The following is a 25,366-nucleotide window of genomic DNA, read 5'->3' on the forward strand; positions in this document are numbered from 1 at the left end:
CAGGGATTTTATTTTGGGGGGGGTTTCGGTCATACCCGGCAGCGCTCAGGGGTTACTCCTGGCTCTACGATCAGAAATTGCTCCTGGAAGGCTTGGGGGACCATATGGGATGGAGGGATTCGAACTACCGTCCTTCTGCATGCAAGGCAAATGCCCAACTTCCATGCTATCTCTCCGGCCCCAGCACAGGGAATTTTTTGGGTCATTTTGGGAACAATGCTGTAGTGATGGTGAGGCTCTGATGAGGACCAAGAAGGGTAAACGGTGGCAGACCAGTAATGCCTCCAGAAAGAGAAACTTGCAGTTTGGAAGAATATTGGTGTCCCATGGAATTAGGTGCCAAGAGGGCACAGGGACACCTTTGTCCATGGTCATTGTTTCTGGAGACCAAACAACATGGGGGGACAGAGCGGTTGGAGAAGAGAGAAGAGAGGGAGAAGGGAGGAGGCATAATGTTGTTCCAGAAAGTTTTAGGAAGAGGTAGGAGCAGGACAGGGAATGAAGAGTTTTGTTTGTTTGGATTTGGTTTTGAGCCACATCTTCCAGTGCTCTACGCTCACCCTGGCAGGTCTCAGGGGGATCAAACTTGGATCAACCGCTGTGAGCAATTGCTATTGCTGTGCTACTACTCCTGGCCTGGAGTCAGATTTCTCCCAATCACCCCAGCTGTTTCCTGAAGGATTGAGCTCAGTTTAGAGGAAGAAAGAGTTGACACGAGACTCTTGCTTTATGGGTATTCAGTTCCCAGCCATGTCCTCCACCTGGGGGGCCCTGCTGAGTAAGACCAAACCAAGTCTCTGTCCTACCTCAGGCCACCCGGACCTCCCGCAAGGCCATTGCCTTTGGCAAGCGAGCCCACTCCATGAAGAGGAACCCCAGCGCTCCCGTAGCCAAAGCCGGCTGGCTCTTCAAGCAGGTGAGGGGCCCTTGCCCGAGTCACTCCATCTGCCTCACAGCTGGGACTGCTCTGCCCTGACATTTGGCCCCATGTCTTATCTTGGTGTATCACTGAGCATCTTATCAACGCTCAGGGAAATTGAATATCTCCCCCTGAATCACCCAAAAAACTTAAGTGTCAATTCTGGGGATCCTGCTGGATCTCCTTAGGGCATATGTAATGCCTTTGGGATGGGTTGTCACACACCCTTCCACCTTCTGCCACTTTTGCAGGTCCCTCTTGTCATGAGAGACTGTTGTCCCCAGACTAGTTTTGCTATTGTCCCTGTGCCACTTGCTCACTACTCTCAGCTCGCTTCTTGGCCCTGATCTCCATGGGGCACTGAGATCCAGAATGACAGGACAAATGAGGCCATGGGCATCCCCTCCATCACCTCCACCCCAAGGCCTCCTTAAGGCTAGCTCTGAGCAAGGATACTTGTCCTGTGCCCCTTCCTGGGCACCTCACACCCACCTTCCTTCACTCCCACAGGCCAGCTCTGGAGTTAAGCAGTGGAACAAGCGCTGGTTTGTGCTGGTGGACCGCTGCCTCTTCTACTACAAAGGTGAGTCTGCCCTGGGCTCTGGTATCCCTAGGATCACTGGGCAGTTCTGCAGGGGCATAGTTTGTGGGGAAGGGGTAGGCCCCCACAGATGTGCCAGCATCAGTGGGACATAATGGCCCATGAAGACAAGCTGACAATTGGCAGCCAGAGCTGCTGCAGATTGAAAACTTCACGGCTGTGGTGGGTGATTGGGTTGTAGATGAAGGCAGCCCCTGATAGGGTGAGGTGTAGGGGGTAAGACAGGTCACACCTGGTAGGCTGTCCCCCATCCCTTGGGAATGCTCCATTACCAGAGAAAAAAGCTGGTTCATCTTACTTATCACTGTGTCCCTCGCCCCAGAAGCTGAGCTTGGCACTAAGGCTCAGTCAGTGTTGAAGAGACAGACAGATCACCCCGACTTCTGCTGTCTCAAAGAATAATGATGAAGGAGGCAGAGACCTTCCTTTTGGGGTGCAATTGCCTCCTGATATGCTTATTATGCTTCTGGCAAGGCACACAGCCAAGGAAGGAGGCTGGGAGACAATGCCAGCAGGTCCAGCAGGGCTTGGTGCCAACAGGGTGCTGGGAGCCTGTCTGTCAGTCATTAACTGGCAAACAAAGGCTGTGCCCAGTGACTGTCTCAGCACTAATGTCCCTACACTGCCCAGTTAGCCGTCACATGAGCATGGAGGGGAGAGGCCAGTAAGGGTAACGTATATGGGTATTGCCTCAGACTGGGGGTCTGTGCGCCCATTGTGGGGTCCCTGGGCTATAGAGGAGATAGAAGGGGGATGAAGCTGAAGGGGGCTCTACACAGTGGAGACTCTGGGCTACTGTGAAGATCATTTAATAAAGGCACTGCTGCATTGGGGGTCACTGTTGCTTAAGAGATAGTGTCAGGATCTCCTTAAGCCGGGCAGGATTCCCTAGCAGGGCCCCTTTTCCTCCCAAATACAGCTTCTGTTTCCAGAAGGTGGCTTTGGGTCTCCTCTTGCTTCTCAATTGACACCATCCTGAAGTCCCTAAGGAACAGAAGTGGGGGTTTGGTGCCATTTATTATTCCTAAGAGATTTCTTCCAAGTCCTTACATAGGTTTTACTGAGTCACCAGCCCTGGAAGTAAAGAGCTGAGCAGGTTTTTGCATGGTCTTATGTCACCCATGTATGACCTGGGTCACAAAGCACCCTGTCTCTTTCTGGCCCCTTGCTGTCAGCTATCCCCTGCCCCCAGATGTCCCTGGCTCAACTGGATACCCAGGAGGGAATATGTGGTCAGCCCCGGTCAGCTCCATCCCAGGCCCTGCGTCCTGCAGAGGGAGACACGTGCAAGGATGATATCACTGCCAGGAGGGGGTGAAGCAAGGCACTGGGTGTCTAGGAGAGCCCTAATGACAGTGACTGCAGTGCAGCCCCAAGGTCACTTTAAGTTCCACAATGTCTGAACTGCCTTGTTTATTTTTTTTGTCTGTTTGTTTTGGGGCCACACCCGGTAGTGCTCAGAGGTTACTCCTGGCTCTGTGCTTAGAAATCACCCCAGGCACACTCAGGGACCATATGAGATGCCAGGATTTGAACTCAAGTCTGTCCCTGGTCGGCCGCATGCAAGGCAAATGCCCTACCACTGTGCTATCACTCCAGATTCTGACTTGTTTTGAGGCCATGTGGGTTGAATAGACTCAGGCAGTATCCTGAGCCCAAAGACTGTTCCCACCTTTTACTGCATCAGGCATCTAGAAGAGATTGCTTGGCCGCTCTGTGTCTCAGGCCTACTGCAACATAGTGGAACTGTCATGAAGTCAAAGCTGTTCTGACACTAGACTCACCAGTTCTCTTGACCACCAGAGTTGCTGTTGCATGAGATTCTCCTCCCACTCTTCCCAGCCATCTAGAACTTTGACTCTGGCATTGGCAGAGCACACCCTAGGGTGGAGGTATTGCCCTAGTGCTTCATGAGTAGTCAGTGAGCAGCAGGTCATCACTGAGGGGCTCATCTCTCCATGCCTGCACTTGCACACACAGATGTGCACATGCCCCCCCCCCAATGTGTATCCCTGAGTTGGTGGTACTCCACCCACATCTGCACACACAGGTGTGTACAAGCCTCCCCCATTTGTTCCCCTGCAGACTAGTGCTCTACCCTGCACCTGCACACAGGTGTGCACACCCTTCCCTGCCTGTCTCCCTAAGTTGACAGTATCCCATGATGCAGCAGCACACACAAGTGTGCCCACACGTCCCCCATCTGTCCCCCTGCAGATGAGAAGGAAGAGAGTATCCTGGGCAGCATCCCCCTCCTGAGCTTCCGAGTGGCCGCTGTGCAGCCCTCTGACAACATCAGCCGGAAGCACACTTTTAAGGTCAGTGGCCTTCTTCTCCCAGGACCTGTGGGAGAGGAGGCATGTTCATAGCTTCCTCAGAGTCCTGGGATTGCTGAGGGACTGGGGCTCAAGCTACTCCAGCAGATAGTTTGTGGGGCTTGGCCCCTTGTCTTTACCCAGGGTGGGGACTGTTCCTAAGAAATGTCCATGGTATACCACAGTGCTACTGGTTAATCCTGGGGGGGAAATGGTTCTGCCCCAGTCCCCGGAGCCTCTGGTGGGTGAGTCCAGAATACTCCTTAGGCAGGCTGGCAGGAGCTATGGGCAACTGAGTGCTTGGGTTCCTGCTGGACAGCTCCCTCCCCATCTTGGGCCTGGGGTACCAGACAACCTGGCCAGGGTCTTCAGATCTCAGCCTTAGGAAAATCTTAGGAATGAGTCACACTGTAACCAAGACACCAGTCCCTTTCGGTGACAGTCATGGGACAGCAGGGGGAACATCGCCAGCCCAGCCTCACTCCCCGGATGCCTTGGGGCCCCACCCCACAAAAAGCTGCTGTAGCCAGCTCATCCCAGCCCTGCCTTTTTCCATATTTAAAAATTCATGACCTTAAAAAATGAAAACACCATCCCTTTGTGTGCTTTATAATGGAAGATGCAGGCTCCGCCTTGGTTTCAAGACAAAATACGCTTCACTGTGCATTTTCTGAGCACAAAACCTTGTCTTTTTCCAGTGGGTTTAAAGAAATTTTTATTTTTTCTTGGTCCATATCTAGTAAGCCTTGCTCAGAGGTTACTATTGACTCTACTCTCAGAGCTCACTCCTGGTGTGCTTGGGGGTACATATGAAGTTCTAGGAACCAAAAGTTGTGTCAGGGAAGTCTATTCCTGTTGGTAGCTATTGAACTACCCCAAGACCCATATAACTGGAAGGTCTGAGTAGGGATGAGAACCTGTAGGTCCTTCTGGAGCCCCAGGACCCGTTCCCTTTCTGTCCTTCAGATATGGGTCACCTGTGCTCATACAGATGCTGTTCCTGAGTGGAGGACACATTCTAAGTTTCCACTATCCAGGGTCATGCTGCCAGAAGTGTGAATAGAATGAGCTGTTAATAAAGCCATGGATCCCAGAAACCAGGTTCTAGCAGGGGGAGTAAGAACAGTCTGTTTAACCAACAACAGCTAGGCCTGCTGTACACATGCACACATACACCCATGCAGCCAAATGGCCCAGCTCACAGACACCCACACCAGCTCTGCTGGCAGTGGCACCCGGCCAACTCTTAAGTGACAGGCACCAACCAGAGACCCCACAACTCCCCTCTGTACCTGTGAATTTCTCCCCACCCCACCCCCAGCCCATGCTGCCTCTTTAAAATCTGAGCAGGAGGCAGAGGCTGTGCTCCGAGCCCCTGAGGGTTCTGGGGTGGCTTTCAAAGGCCCTTCTCCGGGGAAGGGAGGAGCAGACAGAGTCGGGTGCTGCAAACCTCCGATGTGGCTGAGAACTGAGAACCAGCCCTGCCCAGCTGCTGCAGGCTATGGACTCTGCCCAAGCCAGTGCCTGGGGATTCTCCTCAGTACCTCCTCAATTCTTTGACCCCTTTCACAATTTGAGCTGGTGCCTCTGGCTCCCCCCTGCCCCTCCCACTCAGATATAGTCATTCACAGGCTTTTTGCAGGCTCCCTATCTTAGGGAGAGCCTGTTCTGCCCCAACTGGACTACCAGTTCTTCAATACAAAGAACGTGACTGCTCTCCTGGTGCCCGGCTTTCAGCCACATTCAGTCTTTCCTTTCTCCTTTGCTCCATTCTGCCCACTGGTCTCTAACCATACCCACAGTCCCAGCTATTCTTGGCGGCAAGCCATTGCCTTGGCCCTGGGCTCCATATCTCTGAGTGGGTCAGTCCCATGGGCCTCCTTCCAGCTGTTCTTCATGGTCCCCACTGTCTTTGTCCTCCCCTGTTGGATTGTGGGGGCTGGCAAGATCCAGAGAAAGGACCGATGTACCTAATATATATGTTCACCCTTCCTGGGTGACCATATAGAACACAGCCTGGGAGAGTGAGAGGGTTGGGATGCAGTTGGGAAGTAGAGTTGACCTTTCTGCTTAGGACAGGTTAGGACTGCTGGGGCGTCTTTCACTCAGTCCCCATCAGCACCATGAGTGGAGGCTGCCATGAGGTTTCATTCATATTAAATCTGGGCCTTGTGAGAGATAAGGAAAATCTAGGACATTTGTAGATGCCACCGGAAGAGTCCCTGGGCTACCAGAGGAGTCAGTCCGTCCCCTTGACATAGGCATTCATTAAGAGCTATTGGGCTGGAGCATTGGGTGGCAGGTGTGGTCAGAACTGAGCAGGATGCCTGCCCTACCTGCCAGCCCCCTCCAGTCCCCTTGGTATACCCCAAGCCTGCCAGCATCCTCACTCCCCTTGGAGTACTCCTTCCCTCCAAACGCAGAGCCGGGCACTGCTCAGTGCTGTCCTTAGGAAAACCCTGGTTGAAGGATTGTCCAAACAGCCCCTCTGCTTCTTCATGCTCCTGTGTCGCCTTCTGTCTTCCCTCTGGTGTTGGTTGACCTGTTCTCTGCTTCTCCTTTTCGTGGTCGCGTGAGGACCCCTCCCTGGACAGGAGCTCTCTTCGGGGTTCCCGCCTGCCACGCCTGCCCGCGGTCACCAACTAGGTAGTGTGCCTGCCCACGCATGCCCCCTGCATGCCCATTCACATAAAGGCCTGCCCAGCCCCCACACAGAGAGATGTGCTAATTTCTCTGGTGCAAGTCCCTAGGCAGTGGGGCTTTGCACCTTAGTCCAGAGACCTGGGCCAGGAGAGCAGCCCTGGGGGCTGTCGTGCCTACTTAGATGTATCTCAGCCAGCCTGCCTGCTGGTAGCAGCAAGCTGGCACAGGCAGACACCTGCATGCTCTGGGAAGGCTGTGGGTCCCCCCTCCCCCAGCTCTATGTGGAGGCATGCTGCAGGATATGGCACCCTGACCCCTGTCCTATGGACCTGGTGTCCTCTCCCTGCAGGTGACTATGTTCCGGGTAGACGAGGCTGGAGCCAGTCCCACGCGCTGCCTATCCCCACAGGCTGAGCACGCAGGGGTCCGCACCTACTTCTTCAGCGCCGAGAGCCCCGAGGAGCAGGAAGCCTGGATCCAGGCTATGGGGGAAGCTGCCCGTGTGCAGATTCCCCCTGCTCAGAAGTCAGTGCCTCAAGCCGTGCGTCACAGGTGAGTGCCTGGGTGCTGGGCATGGATGTGAGGGGCTGGAGAAAGGAGAAAGACTTGGGACGAAGAGATAACACAGCGACAGGGCATTTTGCCTTGCATGCAGCTGACTAGGGACAGACCAAGATCAATTCCCAGCATCTCATATGGTCCCCCAAGTCTGCCAGGAGTGATTTCTTTTTTTTTGGGGGGAGGGGTTTGGGCCACACCTGGCGGTGCTCAGGAGTTATCCCTGGCTGTCTGCTCAGAAACAGCTCCTGGCAGGCATGGGGGACCATATAGGACACCGAGATTCGAACCAACCACCTTAGGTCCTGGATTGGCTGTTTGCAAGGCAAACACTGCTGTGCTATCTCTCCGGGCCCCAGGAGTGATTTCTTAGTGCAGAGCCAGTAGTAACCCCTGAACACACCTGGGTGTGGCCCAAAAAGCAAATAAAAGTTAAAAAGGATAAGGACGTTAATTTGCCAGCTCCAGCCCTGGCCAGCCCAGCTTCTGGCTAGAACCTCTGGATGCTCAAATGATGCCCAAGCCTCGTCCTTACTCAGCTCCTCTGTGCTTTAGAGGGGAGGCTAGGAGATAAGCGGGTTCTTCCACATGGAAAAACAAGGTCACTGCTCATGGTGCCCATTGGGCATATTACTAACGACCCTGAGGTGGACTCAGGCTCCTTTTCATGTGGTCATCTCGCTATGTGCCCTCCACATAGGCTCTTCTGCTCAGAGTGTTGAATCCAACAACCCCCAGGCTGAGGGTCCCACACAAAGCCAGATGTGGGGAGACATGGGGTAGCCTCAAGCACAATTGCCTGCTGATTTCCACCCTCATCTCAAGGCCCAGAGCTCAGGTTTTTTCCAGCCTTAGCTGAGGTTTCAATGGAGAACCAGTACAAACCTCACATCTGAGCACTTGTCTTAAGTCATGTTTACCAAGAAAGCTTAAAATGTCTTGGGGTGCTCCAGGGTGAATATTGTGATGAGCCTCCACGCATGCTTAATAATGGATATTCTTCCAGAAGTACACATACTTGTAATGCACTACATAGGACCTTGCAGGAGAGCCAATGGGGTTGCTCATTTTGTGGGCTGACTGCCCATGGATGCTGGAAGAAGTCTAGTGCTGAGTGGAGCTGAGATGAGACATGGCTTCTATGGGCTTAGTTGAGCGTTCTCCCTGCTGTCCTGGGGTGCCAAGTCAGAAGCCCAAGATGTGCAGGCAGAACATACTTTCTGTAGTAGACCTCCTGGGTGCCCCCTGCCTCCCTTTCTGGCCACCTGCTATCAGATAGCTCCTTTTCCAAGTGCCCATGGCTCACCTGGCCATACAGAAGGAATTCGTGGTCAGCCAAGTCAGCTCTATTCCAGGTCCTGAATCCTGCAGGGGGTGTCTTTGGGAGAGACATGCATGGATAGGGTCACTGCCAGGAGCGGGTCCAGTCACTGCCCAAGTGGTGGCATTCAGAAAGCAAGTGCCCTTCTCTGTAGTGTCCTGCGTCCTCACTTCCCCCTCCTCCCCTGGCCCTCAGCTGATCATCACCTTTCCTTTGGCCTCCTGCAGTCATGAGAAGCCGGACTCAGAGAACCTCCCACCCAGCAAACACCATTCACAGCCGCCCCACAACAGCCTCCCCAAGACCGAGCCAGAAGCCAAGACTCGTGGGGAGGGTGACGGCCGAGGCTGTGAGAAGGCTGAGAGGAGGCTGGAGAGGCCGGAAACCAAGAATGAGTCTCTGGGGAAAACCAACTGCATCCAAGCTGGCCCAGAGCCCAACTCCGAGCCAGGCAGCCCCTACCCTGAGGGCCCAAGGGTGCCAGGGGGCGGGGAGCGGCAGGCCCAGCCCAATGGCTGGCAGTACAGCTCTCCCAGCAGGCCAGGGAGCACAGCCTTCCCTCCTCAGGATAGCGAAGGTGGGGGGCACCGGCAGAGCTTTCCTCCACGCACCAACCCCGACAAAATCGCCCAGCGCAAGAGCTCCATGAATCAGCTTCAGCAGTGGGTGAACCTGCGCCGGGGAATGCCCCCGCCTGAGGACCTTCGCAGGTGAGGCCTGGTGGGGACCAGGAATGGTGTTAGCTGTGAAGGAGGAGCAAGGTCAGGGCAACCCAGTCTGGAAACTCCCAGAGGCCAAGAAAAGTCCAAAAACCCCAGTATGCCTAATTTTCTGCCTCAGTAAGAGGACGGAAGGGCACATACAAGTCTGTACTCTCAGTGTATCAGGGCCAACTGTGTCCATTCCACATCTGCCCTAGCTCCTGGTCCACCCACACCTTGGACCTGCCATGCCAGCTCACAAAAAGCACTTTGCAGAAGGAAGGGACAAGAGGGGCTTGAGTGGTCATATATTTGCCTAGCAGATGGGAGGACTGGGCTGAAGCTTCAGCATAAGGGGGAGTAGGATTCTGAAGCAGAGGAACTCATAGGGGGCAGCTGGGGTATCCTGCATGCTCACACACACACACACACACACACACACACACACACACACACACACACTCACTGCTTCTCTCTGTCTCTGTGTCTGTCTGCCTGTCTCTCTCTGCCTGTCTGTCTCTGCCTCTCTGTCTCTGTCTGTCTGTCTGCCTGCCTGCCCCCCCTCCTCTCTCCCTCTCCCTCTCCCTCCTGCTCTCACAAGGATCTACCTTCCACACCTTGCTGTACAGAGGACCCCCTTCCCCTACCGCTGCTGCCCCATATTTCATCCAAAGCAATGTTTTTACACATTGAACCAGGAGCTCCCTGGAAGACAGGGAGCTGGAAGAGAATGGAGCTTGAGGTCTGGCCTTCCAAGCACCCCCAACAGCCTTCAGGCCCACGTAGTGGCACCCCTGTGTTAGTCAGATTGGGCTGGGTGGGAGACACACCCCTGCACACGCCCCTCACCATGTTCCCTGTCTCAGCCCTTCCAGGTTCTATTCTATGGAGCACAGGGCCCCCGATTATTACTATTCGGCCCAGTACCCCGACGATTATCAGTACTATCCGCCGCGCGTGCGGCCCGACAGCATCTGCTCCATGCCCGCCTACGACCGCATCAGCCCGCCCTGGGCACTGGAGGACAAGCGCCCAGCCTTCCGCAACGGGGGTGCTCCCGCCTACCAGCTGCGGGACTGGAAGGAGCCCGGCAGCTACGGGCGGCAAGAGGGCCCCGTGTGGCTCGCCAGCCCCTCCAGGCAGCCTGTCTATTACGACGAGCTGGACGCGGCGGGCTCCCTGCGCCGCCTGTCCCTGCAGCCCCGGTCGCACTCGGTGCCTCGCTCGCCCAGCCAAGGCTCCTACGGCCGTGCGCGCATCTACTCGCCGGTGCGCTCACCCAGTGCGCGCTTTGATCGGCTGCCGCCACGCAGCGAGGACATCTATGCAGACCCCGCTGCCTACGTGATGCGGCGCTCTATCAGCTCTCCCAAGGTGAGCATACCCGCCTGCCCATCCCCCAGATGTGACAGAGATAGGGGGCGCCTGCAGGCGATGCAGAAAATGCTGGGGGATGTGGCTTTGCCTCTGGAATAGGTGTTGTCTCTGCTCTTGCTACCTGTTCCCAAGACTGAAGAGGCTTCCCACCCCTCATCACACTGCGCAGAGGGTGGTGCCTTATCGAGTCCCAACCAAGGTCCTGGCCAGGTCCCCTTACAAACACCTCACAAGGGATCAAATATCCCTTTCAGTTTAGCTCCTGTTATGGGACACAAACTTCCCTAATGTCGAACTTCAGTTGTAGGGAAGTTTGTTCACGCTGGACCTCTCACCTACACATTCCCTTTCTCTTCCAGTATGATTACCTGGGAGACAGGCGGCCAGTCCCTGCAGGACTGTTCCCCTACAACTACCCACCGTCCCCCACGGTCCACGATAAGATGGTACGTCCAACCCCCTATGCCATTCCCAGGCCTCCCGAACTTGCCTCCCTCCTGGGCCCTTCAACTCCAGGGACTCCAATGCTCACTGTTTCAGGCAGCCTCTGGTTCTCCTCCCCATGCAGGACTCCAGCCCCCACACAGAATTGGGGCCTGTTCTCCCCTGTAATAGGGTCTGGGAGCATGGAGGACCTAAGGATATCCTGCCCTCAGCCAGCTTCTGACCCCTCATGCAGAGGGACCTGGACTGGAGCTGCCTAAGGATGGGAAGGAAATCAAATTCGAGCTCCCCACAGGCTCCTGACAGGCCTGCCAACTGTTTCCTCTGTGTTTGCCACAACCTCGGCCTTGCCATTGTGTGAGGTGCTGGAGGAAGGAGGATTTCTCAGACCTCTAGCTGGCTTCTCCCTAATGCCTTCACCTGCCTGTTCTCCTGCCTGAGAACTGGAAAGGAATGCAGGTGCCTCTCATGAGCAGGCTGGGGACCACAGACAAACCCCACAATAGACTTGTCCTCTGGGTGGGCTGCCAGAGGTTGATTTCCCCTCTCACTCCAACTCAGACCTTGACATTAAGCAAAAATATCCCCTCCTCCAAAGGCAACATAAATTTCCAGAAAATTATTAGCTTTCTGGAGTTGCCCTAGAGTGCTGGGGTAAGACTCACCTTTCCCAAGGGTCAGCTAAGCAGATGAAGCCTAGTTGGGGCCTATGTGTATCCCTCCCCACGCTGGGCTGTCCACCCATACTGGGGAACCCTACCCCCAGAATCCTCCAGAGCTGAGCAGTGCCTTTCTCTTCTCTGCCTGCTAACTCTTAACTGCTTTGCTTCCTCTTTACTGTTTTCTTTTGTTGTGTTCCTGTTTGTGTTGCTGTTGGGCCTCGGGCTCCGGGTAGGATGAACTTTTAGACCTTCAGTTGCAAAGAAACCTAGAGTATTTGGATCAGCAGGTAGGCAGAGCTGGTGCCCCCTGCCCTCCCCTGCCCTCCGATCTCCCTGCTCCTCCCCTCCCTCATCCTCCATTCTTTCCGCAGCCTTTGTTGACATCGACTGGATACAACAAAGTGGCTTATATTTTGGTTTGCTCCTTCACACCCTCACTCTTCAAAGCCCTTTAGGGCAGCTGGGAGTTTCCTGGGGAAAGGGGAATAATACCAGCCACATGAATAATGAATGCCACCTCCGATTTATTCAGCCCAGATGGAGCTGCCCCCAGGGGGCAGGTGGGAATTTGCATTTTTGTTGGTGAGAGTTGCAGAGATCCTGCTGGGCTTGAAAGTGGAGGGATTTAGCCTGAATCTGGGAAATGACCCTGTCTATCATACTCTGTGGGTTGTAGTTTAACTGCATAATTTGTAAACTGAGGACTACAGACCTGTCCTAAGAGGATTTGTGAAAGGATGAATTCAGTCTCTTTGTGAGTATGTCTGCAAACTTCTTTGACATATATGATTCAGTTTTTCTTGAGAAATTTGGTGCTGGACTGAGAGGGGCTGCACATCCTGAAGAGGTCCTGGGTGTCCTATGTGCTCCTGGCCCCAGTTTCTAATCATTGGCCATCTACCTTAGGCCCACATGGCTGTGATACACCCTAGGCTTGGAATGCTCAGTGTGGTGGGGTCAGAATCTGGGTCCTAGATCTATGCTAAGAATTGCAAAAAGGGCCCCAGCAATAGATGGGCATTGGCCTTGCATTTAGAAGGCCTGCATTTGATCCCCTGTATCCCTGAGCCTGCAGTGCCAGAAATTAGCCCTGTGTACTGCTGAGTGTGGTCCCAAATCAACAACAAAAAGAATTGAGAACCTGGAAGTACACAACCTTATTATGTGGAGGCCCTGGGATGGAGGAAGTAATTCTGGCAATGGCTGAAGCTTCTGAAATTAGGTGCTCTCTCTGTAGCCCTTGTATGTTAAGGGAGCCTGGTATACTCTGGTAGGAAGCACATGGGTATGCTTTGCATGGCTGAGGCCAGAGACCCAGAATTTTACTTTAGCATTACATATATACATCACACTGGGCCAGAGAGAAAGCACAGCGGCGTTTGCCTTGCAAGCAGCTGGCCCAGGACCTAAGGTCGTTGGTTCGAATCCTGGCATCCCATATGGTCCCCAATGACTGCCAGGAGCTATTTCTGAGCAGATAGCCAGGAGTAACCCCTGAGCACCGCCGGGTGTGGCCCAAACAAACAAACAAACAAAAAACATATATACATCACACTTCCACCCCACTCCTCTGAGCCTAACTGGGAGAGGCCCCTGAGTACTCCTCAGTATGATTCCCAAATCAAAAGAAACACAATGCATAGTCTTAACTCATTTCATCCTTAGGACACTTCATGCAAATGCATCCTGTTATCATCCCTGTTTATGACTAAAACTTGTAGCCAGAAGTTTAGTCTGGGCTCAGGACAGATAGCTACTCAACAGCCCAATGCTGAACCTTTGATCTGGTTTGCAGCCAATAGTGTGTCTCACATAGGAAGAAGCTGAAGATAGGCCCAACAGGGTAATTCTGGGTCCTCAGCTACAGTCAAAGAGTCTCATAAAGAACATAACCTTGAAATCTGAGCCTGTACCAGTGGTTGTGTATGGTTCTAGGCACAAACCACACAAGCACTATCTCTCATTCTTGGTGTGCCCATCCTTGGGAGGGACTGACAGTTGCTGAGGTCACTTTTCATTCTGTCTAGAACCGGCATATGGCTTCCATACCTGGAGCCTTCCAACCCCCATGGGGATGGGTTCCAGGCTGCTAGCCCAGAGCTGGCCTGTGGGCCTGCAGGGGTGCCAGAGTGGGAAGAGCATGCCTCTGGCTAGCTTTCCTCCATGTGGCCCATTCTCCCACAAACACAGGTGGGCAAGCATGACTACTCACCAGGCTTCAGAAATATACTTTCCAAGAAAGTACTTATGGAGCATTAGATATAGGGGTTTGGGGACCTCTCCGGTCAGTGCTCAGGAGTCATGTCTGTGGTACCCTGTAGCACATGGTGCTAGATTCAAACCTGCAAGCAAAGCATGCAGCACTGCCCATTATGCTATTTTTCTGGCTCAAGGACAGTGTTCTTTTTTTTTTTTTTTTTTTTGGTTTTTGGGCCACACCCTGTGACGCTCAGGGGTTACTCCTGGCTATGTGCTCAGAAGTTGCTCCTGGCTTCTTGGGGGACCATATGGGACGCCGGGGGATCGAACCGCGGTCCGTCCTAGGCCTGCGCAGGCAAGGCAGGCACCTTGCCTCCAGCGCCACCGCCCGGCCCCTAGGACAGTGTTCTTAAAGGTAAGTTAGTGCCAGGGAAAGATCCATAGCATGAACTTGGACAGTGCATCTGGGTCCTATTCTGTCCAACATGGATTTGCTTCTCAATAATGGCATCTAGTCTTTGGGGTCTCTGTCTTCTCAGCCATAAGACAGACACTAAGAATTGGCCCCTTCTTCTCGAGTCAAGCAAGCATGTGAGGTGTGAAATAGGAGCCCACTTAACCAGGCTTTGATGAGGGACAGTGTTCTTAAAGGTAAGTTAGTGCCAGGGAAAGATCCATAGCATGAACTTGGACAGTGCATCTGGGTCCTATTCTGTCCTTTTCCTTCTAAAATTAGATTCAAAATACTGATGGTGTTCCCTGAGTGTATCATAAAAGCACTGGACTAGGTGCTTGCTCCCAGCTCCTGAACATTTGACAACAGATCCCAACAACACACACACATGCACACATATATTTTCGCTCACTCACCAAAAAGATAGAGATAGAGTTGACTTGAATTTAGAACCTTATTATGAAATTGTGGTTGGAATCCCTCTGGATTTTTAACTGTTTTGCAAAAAAGTCAACCTCATGTAAACTACTCTTGAAAATCTTTTTTTAAAGGAGGGGATGGGACACACTCATTGGTATTGGGACTTACTCCTGGCTCTGCACTCAGGGATCACTCCTGGTAGAACTTGGGGACCCATATACAGTGCTGGGGATCAAACCTGGGTCAGTTGCATGCATAGCAAGCATCTTACTTGCAGTTTGAATCATGCTTTTTACTATAGAAAAATTAGCAACTGAGTCAGAGTTGGAAAAGTTGGTTGCTTGGGAAATCTCTTGCATGCGGGCATAGGCCTTGCTCATGGGGTGCCCCTCACCCTCCAGCACAGAGATGCAAGGCTGCTTTGGTGTTGGTACCTAGCAGCGGTCAGAAAAGGAAACAGTATAAGCCTGATAAAGACTGGGAGATAGTGGCCAAACTGTGAGACTTTGAACTGTGACCCAGGAAGATCTGCCCTAACATGGCTCTGAGCATCCCTCCCTACACTGTCCCTCCCCTGCTCCTCATACCCTCCACCTTTTGCAGATCCGCTGAGTTAAAGGGACCCAGGCAAGGACATTGCAGGCAGAGATTCACTTTGGGCTGCCTCATGCTGCGGCTGGTGGAGAAAAGAGAGTGTTCTGGAGAGATGGGGTCTGCGTGCCCTCCCTCCATCCTCCTCCTCTCCCCACCCTTCCTTTCCCTGCCCTTTCCTACCGGTCCTGAATCAGGATGGCTGTTGGACAGTGGGGTCCCCGTGCCTGGTAGCCCTTTAACGTGGCTTGCTTGTCTCACCTCCTTGGTTGCTCCTGTGTCATCACAGATCAGCATGATGCAGCCAGCCCAGCTCTGGAAAGCGTGTTAGCCGTTCTGTCTACCTGAGAGCCAATGGGGGCAGAGGTCTCGCTTGCTTACTGGCCAAGGTCCAGCCAAAGAGCGGGCCTGAGGTTTTCCTTTGCTGCTGTTTGAGTTCAATGTGGGGAGATTGAACTCTAAGCTTTTCCAAGTTTGGGTGGTCTTGTTCCAAAGCAGTGCGAGGAACAAGCTCTGGGCGGGACAAGGAGGTGGCGTTCTTGACCTGTGTGGATAAGACTTGCTCTGGGTCTTCGGACCGGGGCCTCCCAGCTCCCCTCTGTGGCTGTTCCTCAAAGGAAGCTTTCATGCTGTTCCTGGGACAGGGTTCACAAAGTGGTGGGGGAGGGCTGGAGAGACCAAACGAAGGATCTGGAGGTCCCATGAGTTACTGCTCTTTACTGTGCCTGGAAAATAACGCAGACAAGCTGCCTGGGGAGACCTGGTGGCCCAGGTGTGAGTGTGAATCATCCGTTCCTTCCTCTGCTGCAGATGAGTGAGAGCGAGACACTCATCACTATGGTGAACCACATGGTGGAGAACTCCTCCCCCCGGGCCCAACTCTTCATGCAAGTAAGACCTCAGTCTGACAGCATGGGCCTTCAGCGCCGTTCCTGCTGGTTGTGCATGCTTCAGTTGGCCTCTCTGGGGTGGGCTTGCTGCATCCAGCCTGCTCATCTACCAGGCCTCATCACCCAGATTCAGCCTGGCCTCCCTCCATTCTTCATGATCATGGGGGGAACCCCAGGCTCGTTTCCCAAACCATCCAAACCACCGGACATCTCATATCATGCCAGGGATTGCAGATTTGCTTTTTAATGTCTTGGACCTCTGTTTCATATTTTGATATCTTCTTAAAAGATATCATTGGGCTTCAGGGCATAAGTATATGGATGCTGTGGAACCAGCCAGAGACTAAGTTGTGTAGGATGTGCTGTGGTTGTGTGTGCATCACCAAGGCCAAGCAGTATTCACCTGACCTAGAGATACTTCAGGTTTAGGCACAGGCGCTGTGATCGGTGTTCAATATACTGGGGTAATTGCAATGCTCATTCTTGCTGTTCTTCCATGTCTCCTTCCAAAAAGCAGCCAAGTGGGTTCCATTGTTGTCGAGGTGGTCCCAGTAAGCCAATTTTGCACTGCACCCTGGAGCCTCTCTGGGTACTAGCTTCAAGAGGTTCAGGGAAAAGCATTGGAGCTTCACTTCGATCTCAGGATCTGCCTAGGAAGACGGGCATATGGACGAGACTGGGCTGCCCCAGCATTCCCTGACAAGGGTACAGAAACTAGCTCAGCTCAGCGTCCTGGAGCAGAAACCACCAGGGTGATCAGCAGAGTGTCTGGCAGGAGTGGAACATGCCCCGCCCTCAGCCGCTGCACTGTAACCACCTCATGTTCCTGCAGGTCCCTCCATACCCAGAAGTGTTCCGGGACAGCCTTCACACCTACAAGTTAAACGAACAGGACACAGATGTAAGAGCAGTGCCCCTGCTCCCTGTCAGCTCCCACCACCTCATCTGCCTCCTGGGGCTGTGGCCCTTCATGTATTTCACCTTGTCCTCTCACCACAAAGGCGCCCTGTCATTCTGTTGGTCTCTCCACTCTGTACTCGCTGCCTCCCTCTGTCTGTGCATCTCTCTGCTCAGCTCCCAGCCCTTTGGTAAAGGATCAGCCACTCCACTGGCAGGGCAGGGCACTAGGAAGAGGAGCAAGAACAAGTCCTGCCCAGGAACCCCTGGGAATGTCAGGGAGGTGGGACTGTTTGGACAACTGCAGCAAATCAGGGCACATGTGGGCTGGACCTTGATTTTGGGACTTACTCCTGGTTCTGTGGCAGAGATCACTCCTAGGGGGTTTGGGGAAACTATGTGGTGCTAGGGATGGGACTTGGGTTGGCTACATTCCGGGCAAGTGCTCTGCCCACTGTACTCTCTCTTGATCCTGGGAGCTGAATCTTAACCAAAAAAGCCTCCCTGGAGGGCAAAGTTTGGCTCAGTGCAAGGAGCACGAGTGTTGGAAGGGCAACGTAGCTGGCCACCCCATCATGGGTAGGCTCCAGACTTGGCAGAAGAGAACTTTGGCACTTGCCACCTCTCCTCGTGACCACTGGGCACCAGGCAGCCCAGAATCAGCCATGCAGACAGCATGGAAAGAGAGGGGCCATTGGGCTGAGGAAGTGTCCCAGGTTTATGGGTATTTCGGGGCTGCTTGTTTACATAGCTGCCTGCCCTCCTCCCCAGCCTGTGGGACCTTCAGGCTAGTGGGACAAGGTCAAGACAGGGGCACCCTCAGCTCCCAGCCCTCTGCCTCCTCAGGGAACAAGGTTCCTCTGCCTGCTCAGGTCTCTAGGGTCCTGCTGTTGGCCCTGTTTCCTCTCTCCAAGAGGCCCTTACCAAGCCATGTCCAGGTGCCCCTCAGCTCTTCTTTCTCCCTCCCTTCCCTCCCCACCTCTGTCCCCCAGAAGCTGCTGGGCAAACTGTGTGAGCAGAACAAGGTGGTGAGAGAGCAGGACCGGCTGGTGCAGCAGCTCCGGGCAGAGAAGGTAAGGCTCAGGGTGGGGATGTGGTGTGGGTGCAGCTCCCTCCTGGCCAGTCCTCAGCTTCACAAATCACCTACTGCCCCACCAGCCCCACCAGCTAGCATGGCTGTCCTCCCTGGTCTCCAAGGCTCCTGCACAGGGGCACTCAGGCTGTCCTCTGCACCCTATACCTTATTTAGGAGAGCCTAGAGAGTGCGCTGATGGGGACCCACCAGGAGCTGGAGATGTTTGGCAGCCAGCCTGCCTATCCAGAGAAGTTACTGCACAAGAAGGAGTCATTGCAGAACCAGCTCATCAACATTCGTGTGGAGCTTTCTCAAGCCAGCACTGTAAGGTTGCACCTACAGCTCTGGTGCCTCTGATACTCAGAGCAATGCAAGGGGGCATAGAGATGGTCCTTTCTGTGACCTTGCAGTAGCCATTGGATGTGCTAGGCCTATTCATTCCACCCACTGTCCACTAAGGAAACCCACAAACTCTCCTTAGTGCTGGTTTGTTCTGGGCAGCTCGAAATCAGGACTGTTCAGCACTTAAATAGCCTCACTACCTTCCTCTCCCTCCGCTGGAGGGAGACTCAGCCATAGGCAGAGTCAAGCAAATCCCAGCATCTTAGCTACCCTCCAGAGAAAGCATCAAAATCCCCAGAGTATTACCCAGGGAGGAGGAAGGGATCATACAATCCAGAGAAAAGACATAGTCTCTCTGGCTCATGTCTCTTTTAAAAGCAAGCTTTTGTTTTATTCTTCTCCCTTTCCTTTGTTGAGGTAATTACCAGAGGTCACACTTGACTGGAAATCACCAGGGGTCATGCTTGGCTCTGATGGTTCAGTACCTATGGGTGGGGCTGGAGATCAGAGTACCTGCTTACAAAGCAGGTATTTTGTCACTAAACTTTCCCCAGGCCTCCGCTTCCAGCTGCAGATCTGGGGGAACAAATAGGGGTGATGGTGTCTCCTTTGGAGTCTGGCTTTCTTTCTGTCCTACTGGGTTGCAGTGGGGCGGGCAGTTGCATATCTGGTGGGGTAGGTATTTGGCTCTGAGCCCTCTGTCAGCCACCTCAGCAAGCTGCTCTGCTCACAGGCCCTGGCTAACAGTACCCTGGAATATGAGAACCTTGAGTCTGAGGTCTCAGCCCTCCATGATGACCTCTGGGAACAGCTCAACCTGGACAATCAGGTGAGAACCCGCGCAAGGCCACCTCCATTCTTTACCCCCAGAGTACCCCAGAGGGTTTTCTATTCCTATCTTAAGGACTCCAAAACTTAAGAAAGGGGGTCCTGAGACAAAGGTCAGGGATAAGGCCAGGGAAAGGGATTGAGGGCCTTGAGGGGGACAGAGCTCTAGCACCATCAGGAAGCTTAGCCAACCTGGGTTCAATCCCTGGCACTCCATATGGTCCCCTGAGCCTGCCAGGAGTGATCCCTGAGTACAGACCCAGGAATAAGCCCAAATAAATAAATGAAGACTTTTGCATTTGTGTGCCACAGGCTGTTCTGCAGTAAGGACATGTGTAATGTATTTGGGTGTCTGTGGAGTACAATGTAGGTACTGATCCCTGAGCACAGAGCCAGGGTGGCCCCAAAACTTACATAAAAAGCAAAAGTTGGGGGACAGACTTTGCTTGCAGGAGTCCCAGGTTCAATCCCAGCACCCATTCAAGCACTGCAACCCTCCCCACCAAACACAACAGAGAGGACAAAGGCAGGGCCCTGAAATGGAGTCTGAGTTCCAGCATGATGGTAATATAGCATTTTGCTTACATCAGCTGTTGGGTACCAAGCTATCACTGAGGTGGGAGAGTGGTTTAGGCCTCAGCTATGGGCATTAAACATGTGGATGTTGAGATACATGGTAGACAAGGTCCAGACACATGGCTGCGCCACATATTCTGAGCTGACAGACCCCTCCCTTTATTTTGTTTTGTTTTTGGGCCACACTCAGTAGCGCTCAGGGGTTACTCCTGAGCTTTGTGCTCAGAAATTGCGCCTGGCAGGCTCGGGGATTGAACCTGGGTCGGCAGCCTGCAAGGCAAATGCCCTACCCACTGTGCTATTGTTCTGACCCCTCCCTTCCTTTCTGAGCCTGGGAGAGGCAGGCTGGGAGACGGGACAAAGGACAGGTGGATCGTGGGATTCCTGTTTCCCCAGATTCTGTCTCTGCTCTGCTGCCTAAGTCTCTCTGATGCAGCTCATTTCCCTCCCTGCCTGCCCTTCTAGGAGCAAGCTCAGTGCCCACCCACAGCTGGGAGGCCAGGTGAGGGGAAGGCACTCCAGGCGCCGAGTATGATCTCTGCTGTGTACTTGCACTGGCTCTACTGTAACATAAAGGCATTTAGATGCAGAGGAACACCATGGGCCTGAGCAATAGCCTTTGGGGTACATTCCCAGATTCAGTCCATGATCACACACCTACTCGCTCAGGCATGAGCTTCCACCAATGATATAGGGACAGCTCTGTCTTTGTCTGTTAAATTGGGTTAGAGTTTCCTATGCACCGAGTATAGGGCACAACACAGGATGCACAGAAATGACAACTACAATTTGTGCGGAGAGGCACACTCAGTGGTATTCAGGACTTATTCCTTGCTCTCTGCTCTGGAATCATTCTTGGTGGACTTTGGGACCACCTGAGGGTGACAGATATTGAACCCCAGTCAGCTGCATGCAAGGCAAGTACCTTTTCCTTAATGTTATCTCTCTGACCCCAGACTCCAGACAACTGCTGTCTTTTAGGGTAGATGCTGTGTTGAATATAGTTTCCCAGTATCTTGGGTCTATTTGGGATGTTGCCAAGGGGCTGTCAGGTGGTAAGAAACACAGGTCTCTCTGAAGCACCTCTCTGGGGCCAGGAGATGGTTCGAAGGGCTGGAGCACATGCGGGAGCCCCGGGTTTGATCTCTGGTACCTCCTGGTGCACCCTCCACAAAAGTGTCTCCTGAGAGGAATTTTACTTTGGGACCACACTGGTCTCTCCTTGGGTTGCTCAGAGGAGCTGCTGCTGACTCTAGATTTCTGAGACTTCATCTTTAATGGAGTGACAGAGCCTCTCCTCAGGGAATATCTGAAGGCAGAGAAAGATTGGGCAGAGGTAGTGTTCTGGACCGGGGTGCTCTGCAGGTGTTTGATACAGTATGGGGGAGGCAGGAGGTAAGGGGAGGTGAGGAATCTGTCTGTGGATGAAGAAAGGGGTCTGAATGATGATAGCATGAAGAGTAGTGAGATTGTATAGGGTGTTTATGTACGTGAGTGCAAATATATGTGCAGTTAGGTGTGTTCTGTATTTGAATACGTGTATATGTGAGTGCGTGTGTCTTGTCATGTGCATTTGTGTGTGCAATATATATGTGTGCTCTACGCATGTCTGTATGTGTGCCATACATGTACATTTATGTATACATACATGCCAGCTCCTCACTTAGAGACTAGAGAAGGCCGGGAACCCCCGGCGGCTCCCCTGACTCCCCTGTGTGTTTAGAATGAGGCACTCAGCCGGCAGATCCAGAAGGAGATCTGGAGAATCCAGGATGCCATGGAGGGGCTGAGGAAGAACAACCCGTCCCGGGGCACAGACACCGCCAAGCACAGAGGTGGGCGCCTTGGTAGAGACATGGCAGGCCCAGAGGGCCAGAGATTTTGTGTGCTTGCTTCCCATTGGGTGCTGCTCCCACAGACATGCCTTTCTCTGTCCCCTCCAGGAGCACTGGGCCCCTCGGCCAGCTATGGCTCCAACAGCCCCGCCAGCCCGCTCAGCTCCACCAGCCTCACCAGCCCCTTGAGCCCCTTTTCACTCATGTCTGGTTCTCAGGGTTCCCCCACCAAGCCCGGGTCCAGTGAGGTAAGCAAGAGAATACAGAGCTGAAGGTAGGTGGGTGGGGTCTTCTCTCTCACACCCCCTGGCCTCCAGTCTTAGAGCACTGCTCTGGGAGTTGTTGCCTCCATTTCCCCCAAACTCCCCACTGCTTTGATTCTCTTGTTTCCTCTGTTCGCTGAGGTCTTCGTGGAGTCTCCTTCTGAGCTGAGACCCAGTATTGCCAGGACCTCTAGGGTGGGGAGGGCTGGAGAGGTTGGTAAAAGGCTCATTTCCTGCCAGGCAATGGGTGTTTGCTGTGGGTGAGGGGTGCAAAGGCCCCCAAGAGATCCCTATATGCCCCAGCCAGAGTCCAGTGGGGTTAAACCCAGAGGCCATGGGTCCCAGCAAGGGGCCTCTGTGCTCTGGCTCTATGTTCTACCCTTTCCGAGACCCTCAGCCTAGGCCCTGTTGAGAGTGCTGGATCCATGGGAGGAGAGTTTGAAGAGAATTCAGGGGGGCCATGGGAGAGGCAAGAAGGGTGGATGGGGAGTGGGCCCTAAAGCAGGGCTGTGGGACGAGGGGGGGGTGTCCCAGGCTGCATTTCCTGCTAACACTCTTCTTTCCTGCCTCACAGTGGCGGCTCTCACTCCTCCTCATTCTCTGGCTTCTCTCTGCCTCAGGAACCCGGCCCACCACGGCCTCCCCTCCCCAAAGCCTACGTCCCCCTGGAGTCTCCTCCTACCGTACCTCCACTCCCTAGCGAGAGCCGCTTCTGGCCGTACCCCAACTCCCCTTCCTGGAACCACAGTGGCGAGACAGCCAGGGGTCAGGTACCCAGCGCTGTGGGGTTCTGGGACAGGGTGAGGAGGGGCTGAGGGTCCTCAGAGCTATGTCCCTTCTACCTGCACCCTCCACTGCCGGTACCACGAGGTATTCACTGGCTCCTGCCCTTTGCTTTCTGTGGATGACGGGACATGAGTGGCCATTTCTTACCAGGCCTCCAGAGTCTCCATTGTTCTGACTGGGGTGGGATTTCCCCATTTCCTACCAGCATTATCAGACTAGGGGACTGAGGGAGACCTTCCCCGCCCCACCACTCCCAGAGCCATTCCAGGCCCTTGTCTACCTGGTTCTCTGTCTGCCAGTCTGATGGATTCAGGCCATTGTCTCCCCTCTTCTGGTCCTTCTCCTGTTTAATCCTTATTAGCCATGATTCAGGGTGATGGGCATGCTTATGAGTGAGGCATCTTGAGCCTAAGGGGCCTCACAGTCTCCTCTAAGCTCGGGGCCTGCTTATTGGCTGAACCTGGAGATTGCTCAATGAACAGCAGGCCTCACCTTGCAGATGGAGGAGGGAAGAATCCCTCTGCTTTCTGAATCTGACCTCCTGCCTTCCTCTGTGGCCTTCACTAAGCCAGGAATCCAGGGCACCCTGGGCAGGGCCAGCTCAGCCACTTCTGGGCCCTTCTTCCTGCAGCCTCCCAACCCCAAAACTAACCTGCTCCAGTGCTGGGCAGGATTTCAGCAGAATCATTCTCAGAACTATGTGGCTTAATGACCACTCTCCATGCTGGGTGCAGGCCAAGAGGCTGGGTGGGTAGAATATCACTGTGGGACCCAGCGGTCTCTGGACCCTCCTGGTTCTTCCCAAGTTAGTGTAGTGATGGCTTGTCCAATCCACCCCAGAATTTCTTCCTTACTAGTTTCTTCAGGGTGAGGGTCCAGCCTGTTCAGAGGGCTCAGTTCTAGGACAGAGCTGCAGCCTCGCTGTCTCTCCCTTCCCAGCAGAGCAAGAAAGATGTCCCACAACCAGCACCAATGGACGCCTCTCGGGACACCAACCATGTGCCCAGCAGGCAAGAAGAGGCCGAGAAGCAAGCGGCTCTCAACAAAGGTACCTGCTGGCCCATCCTTCCTGGGCCTGGAGCTCAGTGAGGGACCAGGTTCTCTACTCTACACCTGGACCCAGCAGCCTGAGCTGGCTCTGCCCCGCTTCTCGCTCTGCACCAGGCCCACCCACAGCTCTGTCTTTCTGCAGTTGGCATCGTGCCTCCCCGGACAAAATCGCCCACCAACCAAGCGGGGACCCCGTCCAGGGTGGTGAGAAGAAGTGGCAACGGGCTGGCCAATGGCCTCTCCCCCCGCGTGAGTTCCCCCCGCTGTGCTCCGCAGTCAACTTGGCATGTGCTGCCCCCTGAGTATGGTCCCCACACCTGAGAGACCTAGGGTTACATGGGGACTGGGGACAAGAATGGGAGACATTACAAGGGTGACCCAGGGCTTCTGGGAAGGCAGCCAATACCCTTACTCCAAACTGAAACTACTGTGTTCTCTCGTGCCTGGAGCTGGAAGTTCAGCTCGGATGGTGGAAAGGCTGGCTGTGGCCTCTCCTGCTCAGGGCCACCGGTCACCTCATTTCCTCTGACTTTCTTCTCATTGTATTGCCTCCATCCTCATGCCACTCTCCATGGTTTCTGTTTCCTACCCCTTCCTTACCAGAATGCCTGTTCTTGGATTTCAGGAGGTCCCATTCTAATTGGGAGCCTTATCTAATTGGGAGTTCCATCTGCAAGGATCTCTTTTTTGTTTGTTTTGGGGCTACACTAAGCAGTGCTCAGGGCTTATTCCTAGCTCTCTGCTCAGGGATCAATCCTGGCAGAGCTTAGGGAAACATTTGAGGTGTCTGGAATGAATCCTGGGTCTGCCACATGCAAGCACCTTACCTGCTATACTATTGCTCCAGCCCAATGATCCAATTTTTTTTTTTTAATTTTATTTTTGGATCACACTTTTGATGCTCAGGGTTTACTCCTGGCTATGCACTCAAAAATTGCTCCTGGCTTGGGAGACCATATGGGACGCCAGGAGATAGAACCACAGTCCGTCCTAGGTCAGCCACTTACAAGGCAAACAAATGCCCTACTGCTGTGCCATCGCTTCAGCCCCAAGGATTCCATCTTTACATATGGTCTCTAGGTCACAGGTGTCTAGGTCACAACTCCTGGATATAGATCTTGGGGGACCACCACACAACTATAAGCAGTCTTCTCAGAAAAAGGAGATTTGAAGGGACCAGGAAGATTAAAAAGTCTCAATCAGGGCCCAGAGAGATAGCACAGCGGCATTTGCCTTGCAAGCAGCTGATCCAGGACCAAAGGTGGTTGGTTCGAATTCCGGTGTCCCATATGGTACCCCGTACCTGCCAGGAGCTATTTCTGAGCAGACAGCCAGGAGTGACCCCTGAGCACTGACAGGTGTGGCCCAAAAACCAAAAAAGAAAAAAAGTCTCAGTGAGGGGCGAAAGCAATTATATGGTGGGAAGGGCACTTTCCCCAGCATCCTATATTTGAGCACTGCCCAGAATAATTCATGCATTCAGAGCAAGGACTAAACCCTGAGCATCGCTGAGTGTGGCTTAAAAGACAAAACAAGGGGCCGGAGAGGTTATGCTAGAGGTAAGGCATCTGCCTTGCAAGTGCTAGCCTAGGATGGACCAAGGTTTGATCCCCTGGCGT

The 25,366-nt window shown here is 53.6% G+C and overlaps 1 protein-coding gene across 9 annotated transcripts in view; it reads left to right on the forward strand.

Moving 5' to 3' along the window:
- Positions 1 to 25,366, forward strand: part of PLEKHA6 (pleckstrin homology domain containing A6) — a 75,664-nt gene that overhangs the window by 40,135 nt on the left and 10,163 nt on the right. For 3 of the 9 annotated variants that reach the window (XM_049770608.1, XM_049770607.1, XM_049770603.1), the window contains exons 4-21: positions 812 to 916; positions 1,430 to 1,502; positions 3,738 to 3,838; positions 6,828 to 7,030; positions 8,585 to 9,067; positions 9,925 to 10,432; positions 10,795 to 10,881; positions 11,775 to 11,828; positions 16,016 to 16,096; positions 16,928 to 16,996; positions 17,985 to 18,065; positions 18,242 to 18,391; positions 19,143 to 19,238; positions 21,537 to 21,648; positions 21,757 to 21,896; positions 22,532 to 22,681; positions 23,637 to 23,745; positions 23,890 to 23,996. In XM_049770608.1, coding sequence (XP_049626565.1) covers positions 812 to 916; positions 1,430 to 1,502; positions 3,738 to 3,838; positions 6,828 to 7,030; positions 8,585 to 9,067; positions 9,925 to 10,432; positions 10,795 to 10,881; positions 11,775 to 11,828; positions 16,016 to 16,096; positions 16,928 to 16,996; positions 17,985 to 18,065; positions 18,242 to 18,391; positions 19,143 to 19,238; positions 21,537 to 21,648; positions 21,757 to 21,896; positions 22,532 to 22,681; positions 23,637 to 23,745; positions 23,890 to 23,996 — 2,709 coding nt within the window. Of the gene's footprint in view, positions 1 to 811; positions 917 to 1,429; positions 1,503 to 3,737; positions 3,839 to 6,030; positions 6,482 to 6,827; positions 7,031 to 8,584; positions 9,068 to 9,924; positions 10,433 to 10,794; positions 10,882 to 11,774; positions 11,829 to 16,015; positions 16,097 to 16,927; positions 16,997 to 17,984; positions 18,066 to 18,241; positions 18,392 to 19,142; positions 19,239 to 21,536; positions 21,649 to 21,756; positions 21,897 to 22,531; positions 22,682 to 23,636; positions 23,746 to 23,889; positions 23,997 to 25,366 lie in introns of those variants that run through there. The other 6 variants (XM_049770604.1, XM_049770606.1, XM_049770609.1 and 3 more) reach the window with 6 other exon arrangements.

This window comes from Suncus etruscus, chromosome 3 (genome assembly GCF_024139225.1).
Source record: "Suncus etruscus isolate mSunEtr1 chromosome 3, mSunEtr1.pri.cur, whole genome shotgun sequence".
In the NCBI taxonomy this organism is placed as follows: domain Eukaryota; kingdom Metazoa; phylum Chordata; class Mammalia; order Eulipotyphla; family Soricidae; genus Suncus; species Suncus etruscus.